We start from the raw sequence: 19,248 nt of genomic DNA, 5'->3' as shown, positions 1-19,248 counted from the left end.
GATTTTCGGTCAAAAGAGATCCATAGACCCGATATAAGAGATTTTTTAAGCCGATATTTTGAATTTAATTGGAATTATGTTTGGTGGACTTAAGGAGTTCTAACGATATATTCCCTATTTGAATTGAAGTATCAGAATATTTTAGCATATCTGGAATACCTGCTTTGAAGGATTTCGTTGTAGTTTTTAGTCGGACTTGTCAAAGAAGAACTTTATAGGACTCTAACTGGAAAGTAGCCTTACACAGAAAACATACTATAAGAGATAAGAGTGTCTTCCAGAAGATTCATTCAACGCTTTTAGTTCCCTACTGCGTATGTGCTAAGTGGTCGCCATGTATATTTGCGGTTATCTATTTTAAATATCTTCATTAATGTGCTATTTATATTTTCAAACAGCCTTCGCATTAGGACGTCTGCATGCCAATGGCAAAAGTTGTTCTAAACAGAAAAGAATTTTGAATATTTATTTGCATATACCGGTTTGTATTGATTTCTAGGTATTCAGACTCACGTTTCTGAAAAATTTTATACGCAGCTATGGTAAAGCTGAATGATGCTGTCAGACAATTAGATTAAATTTTAAACTGATTTTATTTCTATTAAAACTTTTTGAATAGTTTGGTTTTTGTGACTCTCTTCTTTTCAGAATTATGTATTAGAACGAATGAAACGATGGTTTTAGGCTTGGTATTGAAGGTAGCAGCTTCTTTCTCAGACATATGTATTCTAGGGGACTGAGCTATAAACTATTGATGTAGAATCGGTTATCCATACTCAACTTCCATCGTATAACTCCCACAAAAATATGCTCTAAATAACGTTATGGCATAACATGTCCAACAGAAAAGACCGAAGGCCTTCAATAGAAGAGCTTAGGACTTAAAGTAAAAACAACAACCATATACACATGTGCATCCTCACAAACAGCCTGAAAGCCAGAGAATATGCATAAAAACACAAAAATTAAAATCCACTTTTTTGTTGTGCGCCTATTCATCGTTTTGAATTTCATGTTGCATGTAATCCCACTGTAACGACAATTTCAATGCCCGGCATTAAAATGGTAAGTCCAGCAACACAATATTTTAAGTGACTTAAGTCAATGAAAATAATAAATTATCAATGGAAAACAATTTACCTGCAATGAATGAATTACCAACCAAAATCAACTGAAAATATAAATTTAATGCTAGTGGCATACTGTAGTATTTGCAATTATTATGCAAAAAGCCATTAATCTTTATGAAAAACAGTGCACAGCAAACATTGAAAGGGTTTAAGTACTCAGAATACGCTTGTAAATACATTACCCACAGCTACTGATTCGAGCAAATATTTATGCATAAGCATATATGTAAATATATGTATGTCATAGCTACCCAGCAGGGAAAATTAGTACTGATACTGCACCTCCTCGAAAAATTTTCAACTAAAAGGGCTTTTCGAAATTGTTAAAATGATAAGTAGTTTGTAATAATTTATTATTTACTCATTTTTATAAAAAAAAATAAAACAGGTGGCAACTCCGTTTATCTTTCTATTATTTTACATTTTGTATTAAATATTTTTTATAGGATGACCAGATTGTAATAATTTAATTATTCTTTTGTTTTATGAAAAACATTGAAATCCCGACATATGGTAACCCTGCCTATTAACCTTTATTTAACATTAAAAATTTTAAGCCTCTTCAGTTTCATAAATTATAAATTATTATAAATTATTATATACAGTTGATCTCCTTTTTGCACGGTTAACTGGGACAGTAAATTATCCGTGCAAAAATAAACCGTGCAAAAAAACACAGATTTTAATATAAAACTCTCTATAAGGACAAATTTACAAAAAAAATCGTGCAAAAAAGATAAACGTGTAAAAAATATCTAATTTTATATGTGAATCTATCTATTCATACAGTGAGAACTTACACAATTAAAACACTATAGATTTTCATGGTATTATATACATATGTATTACTTTTAAAAGGAACGAACAAAACAGGGAAAGTTAACAAAATGAATATAATATAAAATACGTTTATGGTTTAAAATAATCAGTCATTAATCGCTGAGTCTTCTTTTCTTTCACTTCTTCATAAAGCTCACGGTAGCATTCTACTGCTTCATTTAATTGGCGCTGGAATCTTGCAGACCGTTCCGTGTTTGGGTCCAAGTTGAGGAAATGATTTTCTAACTCCATCGATATGTTTAATCCATTTTGGATCAAAGATGCACTAAGACCAGCAGCGTTTGAATGTGCTATCCTCATCAATCTCTTTGTTGTCATTACAATCGTTTTCTGCAAAATTTTGCAAAATCTCATCGTCGGAAATAACAACATTTTCGAAAAGTTCATTGATATCTTCGATGGTTATATCGTGGAATCCTTCTCCTCCGATCGCGTGGGATACTTGGAAAATATCGGCATATTCAGATAATGTCTCGTTCTCAGTATCCATTACCGCTACATCCGCCCACAGGTTTTTCCAGCACCTATTTAAAGTGGTTTTCGTAATTTCTCTTACAGAGCAACTAATGCAGTCTATGCAGTTTTTTAAATCGAATGTTTTCCACGCAGATATTACGTTCATTTCGTTATTTGTTTCAATTTCGTTTATTATGTGTTGAAAAGAATTCTTCACATAATAACGCTTAAAAGTAGCAATAATGCCCTGATCGAGTGGTTGTATTAATGACGTCGTATTAGGAGGTAGAAACATTATCTTCACGTTTTTATGGGAAATGTCTGGATGACCAGGAGTGTTGTCTATAACTAGTAAAACTTTGAAAACAAGTTGTTTTGAACGGAGATACTCTCGGACTTCAGGTACAAAATGATTTAAGAACAAGTCCTTGAAAAGTGAAGCTGTGACCCAAGGATTTTTATTTGCCATCCAATGGACCGGAAGCTTGGTTTTATCAATACCTGAGGAACGAATTAGCGAATTAAAATATATATCAGTGTTTGAAACAAAACATTCTAACTGACCTTTTAAGGCCCTAGGGTTAAGATTTTTGTTAACAAGAAGAGGTTTCAACATTTTGTCTCCTGATGCATTGCTGCATAACAACAACGTGATACGCTCCTTTGCTACTTTAAAACCTTTCACAGACTTTTCTTGCTTTGCCACATAAGTCCGACTAGGCATTTTTTTCCCACTTAAAAAGCACCCAGTACTGGCGGCTGCAACCACTTTTCTTATCGTTGTTTCATTCCTCCTTATGGTACGAATTGTTGCTTCGTGTATATTTCTACGCTTTGATATTGTTGCAATCTTTTCTCCCGCTTTTAATTCATCTAAAATTTTAATTTTTTCCTTTAAATTTAATTTTCTTCGCTTGGACGCCATGTCGCTGTGTTTTCTTATGACATTTCTTGATTTACCTTTTTTATCAATTCTTTACTTTGACATCCAATAACAGCAGTGTATTTTTAAGTAAGTAAAATTGAGAGTTGCTTTTGTTTGAATAATGAATCTTTATATATTCGAATAGATTCAGAATTTTAATTTTATTGCAAAAATAGTATATAACTAAAATGAAAAACTCGTGCAAAAAAAGTAAAACCGTGTAAAAAGGGTAACTAGGAGGTAGACAAAAACACCGTGTAAAAAAAACCGTGCAAAAAAAACCGTGTAAAAAGGAGATCAACTGTATATATATATACAGCCTTGGCCAAAAGTATTAGGCACCCCACTAATTACTGAATTTTTTGTTTTAACAAGTTAAATAATGAAGTTTTATTAGTAAAACAGTAAAAATACAATGAATTAGTGATAATAACATTAAAAAAAATATATAAAAAAATATTTTATGAATTTGTTAAAAATGACAATTTTTGTTTTAGCTTAATTTTTTTTGTTTGTTAATACTTTTAATATTACAAAATTTATTCGTTTAATCAACAGTTAAACACCCATGTAAGACATTTACAAAAAGAAGTGGTAACTTTGATAGCCACATTTGAGAATACTTGTATTTTAATGGGGTGCCTAATACTTTTGGCCAAGGCTGTAGTGTTTACTATATAATATCTTCCTCACTCTACAAATAGTTGGCAACCCTCACCAAAGAAATATTTGCAACAGTAAGTCATAAGTCATTTAAAGATTTTTTTTTTAATTTTCGCAATTTATATAGAATTCTCATAATTTTTTTTTTTCATTTAAAAATTGTATACATGTGGCAACCCGGGAAAAATTATATATAAGTTATTTTAAAACTCTTCAGGTTCTTATACAGATTGTAATTAAGACCTAACTTAGCATATTCAGTAAAACTTTTTTGAAATTTTTTTTTTATTTTTTCCTAGAGGGTGCCTGGGTACATACTTTTTTCTGCATATGTACAAATGTATTTACATAAGCTATGGAGTGATTGTGCGTGAAATACTCGATATGCTTTGTGCAAATGAATAGTGAAACAGTAAAGCATTAAATGAAAATAATGTTAGGTATTTCAATATTTATCGCTTTTTGTGCGCCAATTTCCGAACACACAAACACACAAACAAGCATACATACATATGTACCTATTTATAAAGGCTTATTCGTAAACATTTGTTTGCTTAACAGAATTCAATAATAAATGTTCCATTAAAATAATTGAATTCAATGGGAATAGCTGTTGGATTGGTAGGTGCACGGATATTTTATAATATAAGCAAAGACATACATACATACATCCATACTATTATATGAAAATACATGTACTCCTGGCCTACCCCTCCACAAATAGCACTTTGACATAATAGTTACACATAATACTTCACAATTCAAACACACGAGCACATATACTACTTAAATGCATATGTACATAGGTAAGCTTGTATATATACATACATATATAATATATTTGCATACATATGTATATGCACCTATACTTCGTACATTTGTACTCCTGAGTTTTAAATTTATGGCAGCGATTACATTGCGGCGCAACGCCTACCAACATACGGAAAAGTCATGAAGCAATGTGCAACGCAGCCGCAAAGCTTGAATGTGCTTGTTGCTAAAAATAGCAGCGAATTTCCGGGAAACGAAGAGCAATGCAAATAATCAAATGAAATGAATGAGGGTTGTTAATCCGCCTACGCACTTTTGCGGAGCCAACATATCAATCGGTAACAATCGCTTGGTATATACTCGTCAGTAGTATGTATATAAATACGTATAAGCACAAGGAAGCATACAAATATACCAGAAATCACTTCATAGCAGAAAAGATATTACTTTTTCTATGTGTATTCCAATGTGAAGCTGTTTTTTCATTTCATTCCCGGAATAAAAAAATATAAGCAATGCGTTTATAAAACGCTGATGAAAAAGTGTTCAAAAAAATAAAAAAAAAATAAAAAAATGTATATCGACTCAACTTGAGTATTTTTGTGTCCCATCCATCGCTGACACAACTTTTGAGTCTTTTTATTTTATTTTGAATTCAAAAGAATTAATAACAACACATTTCGGTGTCCATTTGGTTCCTTGAACGTTGCAAGAGATCTCTAGTAGCTTTTAGCAATGACTGCCAACACTTTCTCCTAAATACCGCATTCTATGAACTCAGTCTTCTATGAATTAGGAAATAAAAACTTTCTTGCTTGATTTTTGGCAATAACTCTTTGACACTCATATTGTACAAAAAAGTTTGCCCCTATCATATAGATACAACCTTTAAGGACCTTCATATATTAATAGATGAGATTCTGCACCACGAATCTAACTCTCTCCCACGCTCTCTCTCACTATCTCTTTTCTTTCTCTTTCACTCACCCTCCTTCCCTCTCTTTCTTTGAACATAAAGTAAGTAAAGCATATTACAAAAGTAATATGTAGGTCAGATGTGGCAGTTTTTTGCTTTCTTCAAATTTTTCTTGCTCTATATATCAGGTGATTTCTATAATCTTATCTTACTATTTTACTCAGATAAATGTAATATACTTTTTTTCTTCATACGAAATATTTTAAATGTTATGTTTTGAATGAATATTTGCAATGATAACTAATGAAAGATAATAATTTTAATATATATATACCCCACACCACATATGTAGAAAGGCCATATCGTATTTATAAAACTTACGGGGCTACATTCAACAAAACGGCTTCAAACACACATTGTACTCTCGCAACAAAGTTGCTAAGAGAGCAAAATAGTTCTCATTACAAAGATGGTACAGAAAAGCTGCATTCAAAATGGTATACAAAATTTTAAATTGCCATGGCTCCGCTCACTTATTGGTCAAAAACCATATCTCCGAAACTACTCGACCAATTTCAATGAAATTCGGTTTGTGATATTTTCCTAATGATACATACGAGTATGTTATGAAAATAGGCCAAATCGGTTCACAACCACGCCTACTTTCTATATACCAAAACTGTGAAGTCGATCTGAATCATTTTCTTTACAAATATATAAAGTAAGCACTAGTGAAGATATCGTAAAAGAACTTAGCATAAATACTGCATAAATAATATGGCATCGCCCTTCTAAAAATCACCAAAATCGCCTCATAGTTTTTTTTACCGAAAATATTGGAAAGTCTCTCAGAAACTTGGAAAAAATTCAGAGGGTCATATGGGAGCTAGGTGAAGAGCTCCCATATACCTAATATATTTGTAGAAGTAGAATGGAACTTTAAACCGGGTCTTCTCAAAACCGCGTTTTCTAATTCGGTTTCAAGATTTCTTGAGAACTACTCAATCAATTTTGATGAAATTTTAGACAGTTTTTCAAAAATTTACAAAGAATTGGAAGAAAGAATTTTTGTTTTTCAATACCACTAACTAAAAAAGCATGAAATTGTAGGCAGGTTTCCGGACAAAAACCAAGGAGCTTCATAATATGTGGCGATTTGTGTAGAGTTGTCACCATTTGGTAGTTATTTCATTGTCTAATATTTTATTTTTGGTATTTAATTAACTTTACAAATATTTTAAGTCAACCAAAATCTAACTATCAAAAGAAGTTTTAACTCAAAAGTGGAATAAAAAAATGTCAAGTAGTACCTTATACTTAAAACTTATTATTTCTTTTTAAAATTTTACTTTTCTCCTAAATGTTATATTAAAAACATTTAGTAGTTTAGATAATATTTTTAACCACTCAATGCCTTAACCACAATTAATTTAATATTCCCATTTGAAATCGCTCGTAATCCACTTACCTCAGTGATTGTAGTTTAATCCGCACACCATTTTGGACGTAGCCATTTAATCAAGGTCACGCCGTAAAGCTTCACTGCCTTGTTATCTATTAATTATCTGCAATAATAGATAAAAGAAGCAATTTGAAAAACACAGACGCGCTAATTAATTGATTACTAAACATTTTACAACAAATTTTAAAGCAAAATTGAGCGATGCGCATATTTTTCGATTGAAATTAATTTAAATTTAATTTTCATTAAGAGAGATTATCAGTTTATTAAATCGAGATGTCACACTCAGCGCCCTATATTGCAACAATTGGTATATGAGGGTTGGAACTTTTAAACTCGGCATGTTGCAAAAATGAGAGATGATGAGATGAGGTTTTATTTTTGTCCTATTTTTGACCTTAGTAGGATAGTGGTATGGAATATTCCAAACGAGAACAGGACGCGCTAACTTTTTATGAGATTCAAGACATATTTCATCGCATAGACCCTTTCTGGCCTAAAGGCAGTTCAACGCTTTCGTTTAATTACTCTGAACACTTCCCTTAACTCAACTTGAAATAAAGGTTTTATCAAGTTTTAAGTGACTTTATAACAGTTATCCAGTATAACTTTTGCTGTTGAACCTATCAAAGAAATTTATTTACATTAGCAATAGCATTGTTCTAACAATAAACACTAAAGCCCCTCCTCCTCTCACACAATCCTATGCTTAATCAAATGCGTGTACAAATATCCCCTCCCCACTAAACTGAAGATGTGCGACAAAGCCTGCCTGTCTCTTTGCCAGCCAGGTAAGTGCTGCGAAAATTCACAAACTTGGCATAAATTGTAGTGGCAATAGCGGCACTAGCACGAGTGTTGTAAGTGAAGTGTCGCTATTTGCCAACTTAAGGAAGAGCACACCACTCAGTAAATAACTCTTGCACTAACGCGTCGGGTAGACGTTGTCTTTGAAGCGCAACATGTACCAACTCACTCTATTTTAAAGCTTTACCGTGAAATTCCCCCAACACCTTTATTAACCGGGTAATGAAGTGTTGAAATTCTTGTATTTGCTTTTAATAAAGTGGGCTGCAAGCCGAGCAGATACCACTTGGTGACGAGCGCATTCAACGACAGAATTTAAGAGTGTGGTAATGTAGACATTCATTTGGGGATGTGCTGGCTTTGAAGGGCTTAGTTTTCTTCTTTATATGTATAAGTTAAGCTGTACCATATGTCCTGTGGCAGTTAGTTTCTAATTTGCAATGCTAATTACTAAATATGGACCATAAATGAAAATTCCTTCAAGTGTGTGTAAAGTGGGACCAATATAAAATATCCATATAGTTTTTAATAAGTGGATCTATAGAGGTAGAGCTGGTGATGGGAAGAGATTTCAATATAGATGTGGAGCTCTAGTATATTTCCTTCATGATATGATGATGAAAGAAATATGTGCCCCTAAGCCCTTGCTTCTGATTTCAACTGTTATTTCTCATGAATACGTTGGGTATAATGGACATACAGTGGAACTTCCATAACTCGAATCACCATAATCCACAAAAAAACTTCAAGTTAGAAAGACTTCCGAGTTACGGAAGGTAATTTGTATGAAATTTGACTTGAAAATTGTCAATTGAAGGCATCGAGTTATAGAGAACTTCGAGTTATAGACGTTCGAGTTATGGAAGTTTAACTGTATTTTTGAACGACCCGCTTTTCCAGTTCTAGTAATATTCGAAAAATCAGTTGATTAAGAAAGATTCTCTATCCTGAAATTATTCCAGTATTTTACTCATTGAATTTTTGAAATATGGATGTAGACATCAGAATTCTTAAAAAAATTACGCATTATATATAAAAAGCAGTAAAATTAAGTAAAAGTAAATCTTCACCTGAACCTAGATCCGCAAAGCAGCAACAAGTTGTAATGAATTTTTTGAATTCACTACTTTAATTTAACTACTATCTTAATACGCACTAAATACATATGAGAAATTCATGTTCAAATTCAATTTAACTCGAAATTAATGCGAATGTATTTTTCTGTCTAGGCATATTTATCATAGCCACCACAAATAGGGTGCAAACGCGGTTCTCGAAGTATGTAAATATGACAGACTTTAAATAATCACTCGCCCATTTCTACTCTCTCCCCGGCATACAAACACAAGCACAACTGTCGCTTAAATATGCCAACAACAACAGCATCAACTTATCAATTATTGCAGCCATTCGCCATTCACCTACATACAGCCACACATTTAAGCACTCACAAACACAAATGCACATTAAAAAGTTACGCATATTTACGATATTTTCTTCATCGTTAACTTTTACACAAAATCAGCTTAACTTTGTGGCATTCACAGTCTGCAAATGTCACAATTTTCATATGCCATTTAACTACGCCATAGAATTTTCATATGCGAGGGTGTGTGTGTGTGTGCTGTACTCTTATAGCTCGGTTGCCATGCAAATCATCCTGATTGTGATTGCTTGAATAACGGTATATACACTGATAGCAAAACTGTGGTATTATATATCTACCTCTATATATATGTATATTATATAAATAGTATTTATGTGTGCTTGTAGCAGATTTCGTGTCTAACCAGCCACGGGGCGTATACGTAACATTTGTTTGATGTGCATTCGAGGATACACTGAATTATTGTCAGGGACTGGCGAGTGTTGCGCTGTTCGTTCATTCAACTTTATCTTACCTCTTGCTTTTATAACCACTCTTTTATTATCTATTTACTCTATGCTTGACTAACGGCCTTTCAGCTTAAAGCAGCTTTGTGTCTGCGAGTTGTGAAGAATTGATTTTGGCTGTGACAGCGCCCATTTGTTCACTGTGAATATGGTTTTAGCTGCGTTGCGAATAAGATGTACTTGTGGTATTTGTTGTTATTGTTGTTCAATTAAATTTTTGCTCGGAGAATATTAAAAATAAAATAAAGAACTGTGTGGTCATAGAGAGGTACGAGTATTTGGCAAATTTATTATTAATGTCACCACTCCAACAAGGTCACAATTTACTCTTTGTTCTGTTTATTATTTCTTGTGCTTTAGTAAATTGTAGAATATATTAATAATCTATAAAAGTATAAAACATAATTCTCGAAATAAATAAGCCGCATTAAAGCTTATTATCATATAATTTATGCAAGGAAAAGCTAAGCTGAGAGGTAACCGAATAATTTGATAAGAATTAAAATTGTGTTTAATTAGTGGTCTGTTAGATTTTCGATGGGTTTCATGAAAGTTTAAGTCAAATTTCCTCAAATTTTGCCTCCAAGACGACATGCTAAGCAACATATTGCTAACAAGTTTTACTGAAATGTCATTCATACTGGCAGATACGATTACATCTATTTTATCCACATGGAAAGTGGGTGCGATTGTAATACGTTTTTATATATTTTTTAGTTTTCAAAGATGGAGAGCTAAAATTGGTTTGGATCATATGTATTGTTTTGAATGTATCTACAGTCTTTAATTGAATCACAACATTCGAAACCAGCTACTACAGTGATTCCCGCTTAAATGCCACAAATACAAAATTGTTTGTAATTTTCCTCTTTTAAGTCTTTCAATATTTTAGACACGGAATGCGCTGAGTATTGTCAAAAGGAAAACATATATATAGTTTTGTAATGTTTTTTTTTCATATGTATATATTAGTACGTATTTTTGGTATTAATAAGAAATAAATGTGACTTTCATACTAAAAGAAAAAATATTAGATCTAAGTATTTGAGAAAAAGCTTGGTAAGTTCCTCAAGGCACTTAAGCGGCATTCATTTAAGTGCCTTCCCCGCTTAAGTATCTCAAAAGTCTTGCATGTTAAGAAGGGGCACTTAAGCGGGGATTACTCTACTACTGTCCTTCTCAAACCAGAGATTCCTAATTCACTCATTAAACTAATTATTTACTTTAGATGAACTGGAACGAAATGATGACTTCCAGTTTTATGTTGCCAATATCCGACAATTGTTATTTATTTGATTCTCTGTGTTCATATTTTGGATCCACGAGTTAAGTTGAAACATATCCACTTTCGCATAATCCACGCAATGCAAGTCAGGCTATCGTATTATAGAGGTGTCCCAGCTAGAGGCTGATCCTGACGCGTGACACCGTGATCCAGCCCTTTTTGTATCCCCTACCACGATAAGGCTTCATCTTTGAATGCTTTGCTATTGAATACGAACAACGAACACCCACCGATGAACTTATACCTTAGCTAGATACCTCCCAACAGTGACGAGGCTAAACCGTTTCCAGTTAGTCCATGACGCAGTTACGAAAACCGCCACCACCGGACAGGGTTCAGCTGGAAATTTGTGTCGACTATTCCGAGATTTCGTCGAGTTTTAGAGTCTGAATGAAAAGAAGCAATTCGGTGGCCGAATAGTGGAATTTGCCATTGTACTGATTTAGAAAACGTACCGTATTTGATATGCCTTGCAGAATATAGATGCAATAAATTTGCCAGCTGACTGTCGCGTCTTTTCATACATTAAATTCTGTTCATTGTCTGCTGGCGGTCGGATACCACGAACTAATTGTTCGATAGTTTTCTTAAAATTTATGAGTCTTTTTAAGGTTAGGTCCAACTATGTAACGTTCGAGTACAGTTCTATTGATAAAATTAAATTTTTTTCAAACAACTTGGTACTTCACCACTCCTAAAATGGCGAGGAAACAATTTTAAAGTGCCAACTTTAAAGTGTTTTCACAAATCCAACACTCATCAAAATTTTGAGTGCCTTTATCAAGCGCATATTAGTTGAGAGTGTTAAAATGAGTTCCTCTCAAGCATATTGCTCATCCATTGCAGTTGTCAGCAAATATATTTCTATATATAAGCCACACACAATGTTCACACAATGCCGACAGACTCACGCAAACAAGTCACGCCTCGGCGTTTGCAGCGAAAACACGTGAGAAATGTCCGTAGAACAAAAGGAATGAGAGGAATTTGTGAATTTGTGTGCCGTTGGCCCCGCCTCGGGCAACACATTGTTGTCGAGGAATGGTGTTTTACTGCTGCCAGCAGGACACGTTGATAGACACATGTGAGGAATGGCTTGCGACACATGTGTGTCTGTATGTATGCCAACTAAAATATAACGGTGCTTAATGATAGTGACAGACACACACACAATCACACTCACATACACGCATGTCTATAAAGAAAAGCAAAATGTCGTTTCCATCCATTATTATTAAGAAGACTGCCTTAGACAGCACGCACATTTTACTACGCACGCACGAACACACACACACGCGCGCGCTCTTCGTCTTACACCCACAACTTGCGTGTGTGCGCACACACGACACCCAGTATTGGTGTTGAAAACGGGTGTGTACCGTGGGCGTTCTGCGTCGTCGTCTTCACATTATTAACAGTCAGCAGGATAATTTAATTTCAGTTATATCAAATTGGGCAACAGGCGCCTACAAAAACAACAACAATGTGCTTGTGCAGCCATTTCAGCCGGTTTAGACTGTATTATTTTCGGAATCACTACATAAATTCACATTGCCTGTCTAATTAGACGCGCGTCTGGCAACTCTTGAGTCAAAATGATTGCTTTGTAGCACTGTTGCGAGGACTTGCTTTGTTTTTATTGTTGTAAATTTTTTGTTTATGTATATGTGTGCTTTGTTAGATGTGTTCGTTCGAGTGCTCACATTCTTTCGCTTTCATAACGCGTCACAATTCAAGGTTAAGCTGCACCTTGGCATTCAATCATACTAATACTAGCGCACACATACGAGCCAAGGATAATATATGCTTTGCGGAAATGTGTGTCCCAGCTGATAAACAAATTTCTGGAATTTCCATTGCTCAAAACAGCAATGTACATATGCATCTGTCTCAGCCTCACATAAATATCCTGGGTTGCTTTTAGGTGTGTTTAGAGGCGCGCTCTTATTTTATTGTGTATGTCAGCTGGCAATAATGATTTAATATGGAATTTAATTGCATGTAATAAAATGTAAATGTAAGTAAAGAGGTGGTGGAGGAGAAGTTTTCCGAACATAATTCCCATCAGCTCAACAGCTAGAGGAATACTATCTGCCAGATAATGAACAGCCAAGTCAGATATCAAGTGCAATATAGTAAGTGAAATCGGAAAGCAATCCTTGCATGCCCATTCAAGTTTTGGGCCACCTCAAAAAGGAGATGTTTCATTTTTTGAGAAGAAGTTTTTCCTAAGCCGAAACATCGTCGAGAAATTTTGGTTTTCGGTGGGAACTCGAGTCGATTACCTCCAGAGATAGTCCCAACTCGACCAATTGTATCCAAATTTAACCAAAGTAATTCTTTGAACATTATATTCATATACTCTTGAAACAGTAAATTAGTGTTCTTTCGCAAGTGGGTTTTGAATCAAGTCCCTTATCTAATATGGTCATCGGCCCAATTGAAATTCTAGTCTTAAGTACCGGTATTATGAAATCCATGGCAGTTAGAAGAGATTGTTCGATCTCTAGTACTCTCGATTGAAAATAACTAAGTCAAGGAATGCACTCAAATGGGCATACTATTATCGCCTGATGCTTTATGATAAGATAATCGTAAAATTAATGGAATAACCCATGAAGTAGCCTATCGTCGGCGAAAGTTTTATAAAAATTAGTCAGTTTTTATGAATTTCAATGCAATAAGATGTCGTTTCAACTGTTTCCAAAAGAAATTTTATTTATAAACATTACGCATACCCAGGACAATTGTCATTATTGGCTTTCGTCTCATTTCAACAACAACTTTATTTTAACGTAATAGTGTATATGTAAGAGCTCACTTCATATCTGAGAATATCTCACATTTTCTTGAACTCCTAAACCTTGCGGAGGATTTATTACTAAATAATATCAAGGTTTATTATGCAACTGAATTTAATCTTATCGAAATAATAGAATGATACTCTAAAAAATGATAATACGATAATGTAATGACAATGTATAACATTTGTTATCCTTATGCCGAGGCATCTTTTAGTCACTACACAATTATCAACGTTCCGAGCAACTCCTGCTACACTTTAAAAGAATAAGCACCAGTAACAAAAAATAAAAATGTCGAAATATTATTAAAAGTATTTTTTTTTTATTTTTTATTTAAAAGCAAGTATTTAAATGTATTAAGACTTAATTTAAGCGACTGGAGCGAAACCGATGCGGTTGTTGCCCATATCGAATTCGGTGTAGTACAAGCCAATGAAGATATCACCCAAGACCCAGAAGTCAGTACCCATGTAGCTGACGGCAGGTGAGCACTCACCGAAGTTGTTGAGGATGTATTGGGAAGCAGGAACAAGGAAGGTATTACCGCCAATGACGAATTCCATATCAGGCAAGCTGTCGATAGCTGAGCAATCAACATAACCATCACCATCGGGATCAACGATGTTCATGTAGGTGTTGTAGGCATTGTATGGGGCAACAATGAGAGAGGTGCCAGTATCAGCGATAGCTTGACAACCGTTACCGCACATAACTTGTCCGCCCATGGTAGCACCACCCAAGCTGAATTGCCAGTAGCCTTGTTGAGAGATTGGCACATAGGTGAGACCACCTTGGTATAGGTTGGGATCTGAACCACCCAAAATCATTTGTCCACCCTGGTTAGAGGTACCAGCACGAGCCAAGTAGAAGGAGAACACATCATTGCTAACCAAACCCTGAGACCAGATGTTGTAGAAAGGTGGCACAACGTTGTCATTGGAAATCGATTGGAAGGCCATACCCAAAATACCATCGAAGTTGGCGTTCACGAATTGGGTGCCAGGTTCCAACATAGCTTCAGCGAACACTTGGTTTTGAATGGTGAGTCCAGCTACAGAGACGGTATCCTGTGACAAGAAACCAGACAAACTGCCAGTACCATATTTAATGGCAAAGCTTTCACCGTTGGCAACATAAGTGCTGGAAGCGCTCGAGTCATATTGGTTGTGGCTTTGGCAAGCTTGGTTGCTGCTGGGGCAGGTGGATGATGGGATCCACAAGTTGGATGAGCCAGAATCGAAGAGTACCAAGAATTCCTGTGGTGGTGTACCGATGGTGATCGTGCCGTAGTAAGACATATTCAGGTCATTGTCCAATTCCTCGGTGGCGCTGCGTGCTCCGGCAACATTGTATTTGCCACGCAAGTAGGCGGTCTCGGTCTTCACAGACTGACGGGTTGGACGGTAGTTGGGGTTCTTGAAGATGGGCACGCGCACCAAATTGGCCGAGGCCAGGGCGACGCAAATGGTCAGGAATGCGAGGAACTTGAACATTTTGCTGTTGTGGAGAGAAAGAAATTTTATTTTTAATATATTTGTTAGAATGGAAAACTCCGAATTCACTTTGAATTTACTTTGAACTTACTTTTACTTTGTTATTAATGTCGTATAGCACAAGCTGATGATATACAACTATGTCATAAATTTCGCAGCTCATCGCTTTTATAGTGGTTGCGGTGCTTCTTATCGTGACAGCTGCGCGTTATCAGTATTCTTAACTAATTGGACTCTTGAATTTGTAAATCAATTAATCAAAATCTTTTTTATTTTCGAAAACAGCAACAAACACGCTGGATCTTTTGGTAATTCCATGATTACAGCAGTGCGTTTTTTTTCAATTTTCAAAGCTTATAGGTTTTAAATGAAGTGGCACTGATTGCTCACAATGTATGCCAAATGTGCTCGTTATCTATTTCTGCTGGTTTGCTATTTTCTAATAATCAGCTGAGATCGAAAACGATAAAATGTTGGCAAACAATAATTTACACAGCGTGAAGGTCTGCAATGTTTTTCTGTATATATTATATATATATATGTATATTCATATATATGTATCAATATCTATATATATTTGTACCACAAAAATCAGCTGATAAAGTTTTATCTATATGTATGTATATCTATATTTATGTATGTATGCCCAGGTATTATTGTTTTTATGTTTGTATGTGGATATATCTGATATGGGAAGTTCTAAACCTAGAAGGTTCATACAAACGGGAAGAAAAATTGCTATCATTTTACGTGTGTGTGTTTGTCAATAGTTTTAAAAATAATTAAAGTTTCTCTTGGCTTCGACGTTCGAGACTTTTTTGATTGATTATTGACTTTATGAATAAATATTTTTACGAAAGTACGCAATGTGTAACATGATTCTCTTCATATATGTAGATTACAAGATTACAAAGCGCTAACTGCTTTTTCATAACAGAGTTAGCTTCTCGTTAACATAAAGTGCCGACTTACTTAAACCCATTAATGTAATAATGTTCGAGATCTATCGATAAACAACAAGTCAACTTTTCCGAAATCATTAAGTATAGTATTTGGATCTTAACCCTTTCATGTCAGAATTAAAATGGGCGGAGCTAACATTTTTTTTAGGACAGATATATATTAGTCTTAACTCAAATATGAAGTGGTAAAAATTTCAAAGTCCTATGTATCCTGGTTCATTAGTTACAGGATGTTGCTTATAGGCACAAATTAGATTGTTATAAAAAAACTAAACACTTTTCTAGTGAAATTTTTTTTTTTAAATAACTCTCTTATCTTTACTTATTTATATAGTTCACTTTGTTTTAAAATAAAAAAAAATTTTTTTATGTTTTTGAGCACTTTTTGTATAAACACTTCAGTATAACTTTTTCGCGAAACCGATTTTGACAATTCCACTCTGCGGAGAAGGCGTACTGAATGAATACGTGCACAGCTCATTACAAAAAATGTAACTGTAAGCTTGCACAACACATAAGTCTACATGATTGAAAAAACCGCTGGTCAAAAATATTTAAATACCGAGAGTTAGAAGCCGGTAAGTACAATGTTGCCTATAGGCAACATTTGGCATGAAAGGGTTAAGGAATAATATAATATTACAAAAAAACAAATCCAATCGATATGAGCACGACAGTAAACATACCTATTGGACTGTGTGATAGAAAGCTCATTTGGCATACATTGTGGACAAATTAGTTCCACTTCATTTTAAAGCGATAAGCTTTGAGCACAAACACGTACTGATGTAATCATGAAATTACCCAAAGCGTGTTTGTGTTTGTTTTTGTTATCCAAAATTTAATATATTTTGGTTAATAGACTTACAAATTTCGAGTGTACAATTAGTTAAGAATATTGATAATGCGACGCTGCCATGATAAGACGCCACATTGTCACTATAAAAGCGATGAGCTGCGAAATTTATGACATAGTTGTATATCATCAGCTGGTGCTATACGACATTAATAACAAAGTAAAAGTAAGTTCAAAGTAAATTCAAAGTGAATTCGGAGTTTTCCATTCTAACAAATATATTAAAAATAAAATTTCTTTCTCTCCACAACAGCAAAATGTTCAAGTTCCTCGCATTCCTGACCATTTGCGTCGCCCTGGCCTCGGCCAATTTGGTGCGCGTGCCCATCTTCAAGAACCCCAACTACCGTCCAACCCGTCAGTCTGTGAAGACCGAGACCGCCTACTTGCGTGGCAAATACAATGTTGCCGGAGCACGCAGCGCCACCGAGGAATTGGACAATGACCTGAATATGTCTTACTACGGCAAAATCACCATCGGTACACCACCACAGGAGTTCTTGGTACTCTTCGATTCTGGCTCATCCAACTTGTGGATCCCATCATCCACCTGCCCCAGCAGCAACCAAGCTTGCCAAAGCCACAACCAATATGACTCGAGCGCTTCCAGCACTTATGTTGCCAACGGTGAAAGCTTTGCCATTAAATATGGTACTGGCAGTTTGTCTGGTTTCTTGTCACAGGATACCGTCTCTGTAGCTGGACTCACCATTCAAAACCAAGTGTTCGCTGAAGCTATGTTGGAACCTGGCACCCAATTCGTGAACGCCAACTTCGATGGTATTTTGGGTATGGCCTTCCAATCGATTTCCAATGACAACGTTGTGCCACCTTTCTACAACATCTGGTCTCAGGGTTTGGTTAGCAATGATGTGTTCTCCTTCTACTTGGCTCGTGCTGGTACCTCCAACCAGGGTGGTCAAATGATTTTGGGTGGTTCAGATCCCAACCTCTACCAAGGTGGTCTCACCTATGTGCCAATCTCTCAACAAGGCTACTGGCAATTCAGCTTGGGTGGTGCTACCATGGGCGGACAGGTCTTGTGCGGTAACGGTTGCCAAGCTATCGCTGATACTGGCACCTCACTCATTGTTGCCCCATACAATGCCTACATCACATACATGAACATCGTTGATCCCAATGGTGATGGTTATGTTGATTGCTCAGCTATCGACAGCTTGCCTGATATGGAATTCGTCATTGGCGGTAATACCTTCCTTGTACCTGCTTCCCAATACATTCTTAACAGCTATGGTGAGTGCTCACCTGCCGTCAGCTACATGGGTACTGACTTCTGGATCTTGGGTGATATCTTCATTGGCTTGTACTACACCGAATTCGATATGGGCAACAACCGTATCGGTTTCGCTCCAGTCGCTTAAATTAAGTTTAAATAGCTTGCTTATATATAAAAAATACAAAAAATACTTATAATAAACTTTTGACGTTTTTCTTTTTTGTTTCCTAAAAATATAACAGAAGTTGTGTTCTTAGTAATTGTGTTAAGATTCGAAGATTAATACAATCAGTTGGTATGTAAAAATTTTCCTTCAGCTCGACTTACTCTGTTGCTCTCTGAGATCAATAAAATTAAGGGATGAAGAAGCATTTCGATCGCCCGCAAAGTTTATTGAGTTCTTACATACTACTAAGTTTAAATGGAAGTTCTTGTTGAAATGAGACCGAAGACAATAATGACAGTTGTCCTGAGTATGCTCAATGTTTATAGATAAAACTTCTCGAAACTGTTGAAACGATATCTAATTACATTAAAATTCATAAGAATTAACTAATATTTATAAAACTTTCGCCGGCGTTAGGTTACTTCATGGGTTATTCCATTAATTCTTCAATAATCTTATCATCTTAAAGCATCAGGCGATAATACTAAGTCCACTTGCATACATTCCGTACTTTAGATATTATCAATCCAGAGTACTAGAGATCGAACAATCTGTCCTAAATATCATGGCATTCATAATAGC

At 35.1% G+C, this 19,248-nt stretch overlaps 4 protein-coding genes across 6 annotated transcripts in view; 1 reads left to right on the top strand and 3 right to left on the bottom strand.

Moving 5' to 3' along the window:
- LOC128919785 (lysosomal aspartic protease-like) overlaps nucleotides 1-15,575 on the bottom strand; it is a 93,394-nt gene extending 77,819 nt beyond the window's left edge. Inside the window, exon 1 of the mRNA XM_054228440.1 lies at nucleotides 15,543-15,575. The gene's annotated coding sequence lies outside the window, so the exon portion shown is untranslated. The remainder of the gene's footprint in view (nucleotides 1-15,542) is intronic.
- Nucleotides 1,927-3,501, bottom strand: LOC128921307 (tigger transposable element-derived protein 1-like). The gene is made up of 2 exons (XM_054228441.1): nucleotides 2,991-3,501; nucleotides 1,927-2,927 (listed from the first exon to the last, which is right to left on the bottom strand). The coding sequence occupies exons 1-2, from the start codon at nucleotides 3,349-3,351 to the stop codon at nucleotides 2,236-2,238; spliced, it is 1,053 nt and encodes a 350-aa protein (XP_054084416.1). The 5' UTR covers nucleotides 3,352-3,501; the 3' UTR covers nucleotides 1,927-2,235.
- Nucleotides 14,253-15,689, bottom strand: LOC105221118 (lysosomal aspartic protease). Of its 2 annotated transcripts, none has more exons than XM_054228434.1 (2): nucleotides 15,537-15,689; nucleotides 14,253-15,449 (listed from the first exon to the last, which is right to left on the bottom strand). In XM_054228434.1, exon 2 carries the CDS (start codon nucleotides 15,443-15,445, stop codon nucleotides 14,321-14,323), a length of 1,125 nt encoding a protein of 374 aa, XP_054084409.1. In that variant the 5' UTR covers nucleotides 15,446-15,449; nucleotides 15,537-15,689; the 3' UTR covers nucleotides 14,253-14,320. The 2 variants fall into 2 exon arrangements, with proteins under 2 accessions (XP_054084409.1, XP_054084410.1); XM_054228435.1 differs by having other exon boundaries at nucleotides 15,543-15,597.
- Nucleotides 15,690-17,255: 1,566 nt separating this feature from the next.
- Nucleotides 17,256-18,701, top strand: LOC105221176 (lysosomal aspartic protease-like). 2 transcript variants are annotated; one of them, XM_054228436.1, is made up of 2 exons: nucleotides 17,256-17,429; nucleotides 17,517-18,701. In XM_054228436.1, the coding sequence occupies exon 2, from the start codon at nucleotides 17,521-17,523 to the stop codon at nucleotides 18,643-18,645; it is 1,125 nt and encodes a 374-aa protein (XP_054084411.1). In that variant the 5' UTR covers nucleotides 17,256-17,429; nucleotides 17,517-17,520; the 3' UTR covers nucleotides 18,646-18,701. The 2 variants fall into 2 exon arrangements, with proteins under 2 accessions (XP_054084411.1, XP_054084412.1); XM_054228437.1 differs by having other exon boundaries at nucleotides 17,369-17,423.
- Nucleotides 18,702-19,248: the final 547 nt, after the last annotated feature.

The sequence above is a fragment of the Zeugodacus cucurbitae genome, chromosome 4 (genome assembly GCF_028554725.1).
Source record: "Zeugodacus cucurbitae isolate PBARC_wt_2022May chromosome 4, idZeuCucr1.2, whole genome shotgun sequence".
Taxonomy (NCBI): domain Eukaryota; kingdom Metazoa; phylum Arthropoda; class Insecta; order Diptera; family Tephritidae; genus Zeugodacus; species Zeugodacus cucurbitae.
The sequence above is the reverse complement of the archived record's forward strand: the minus strand, read 5'-3'. Positions and strand labels throughout refer to the sequence as shown.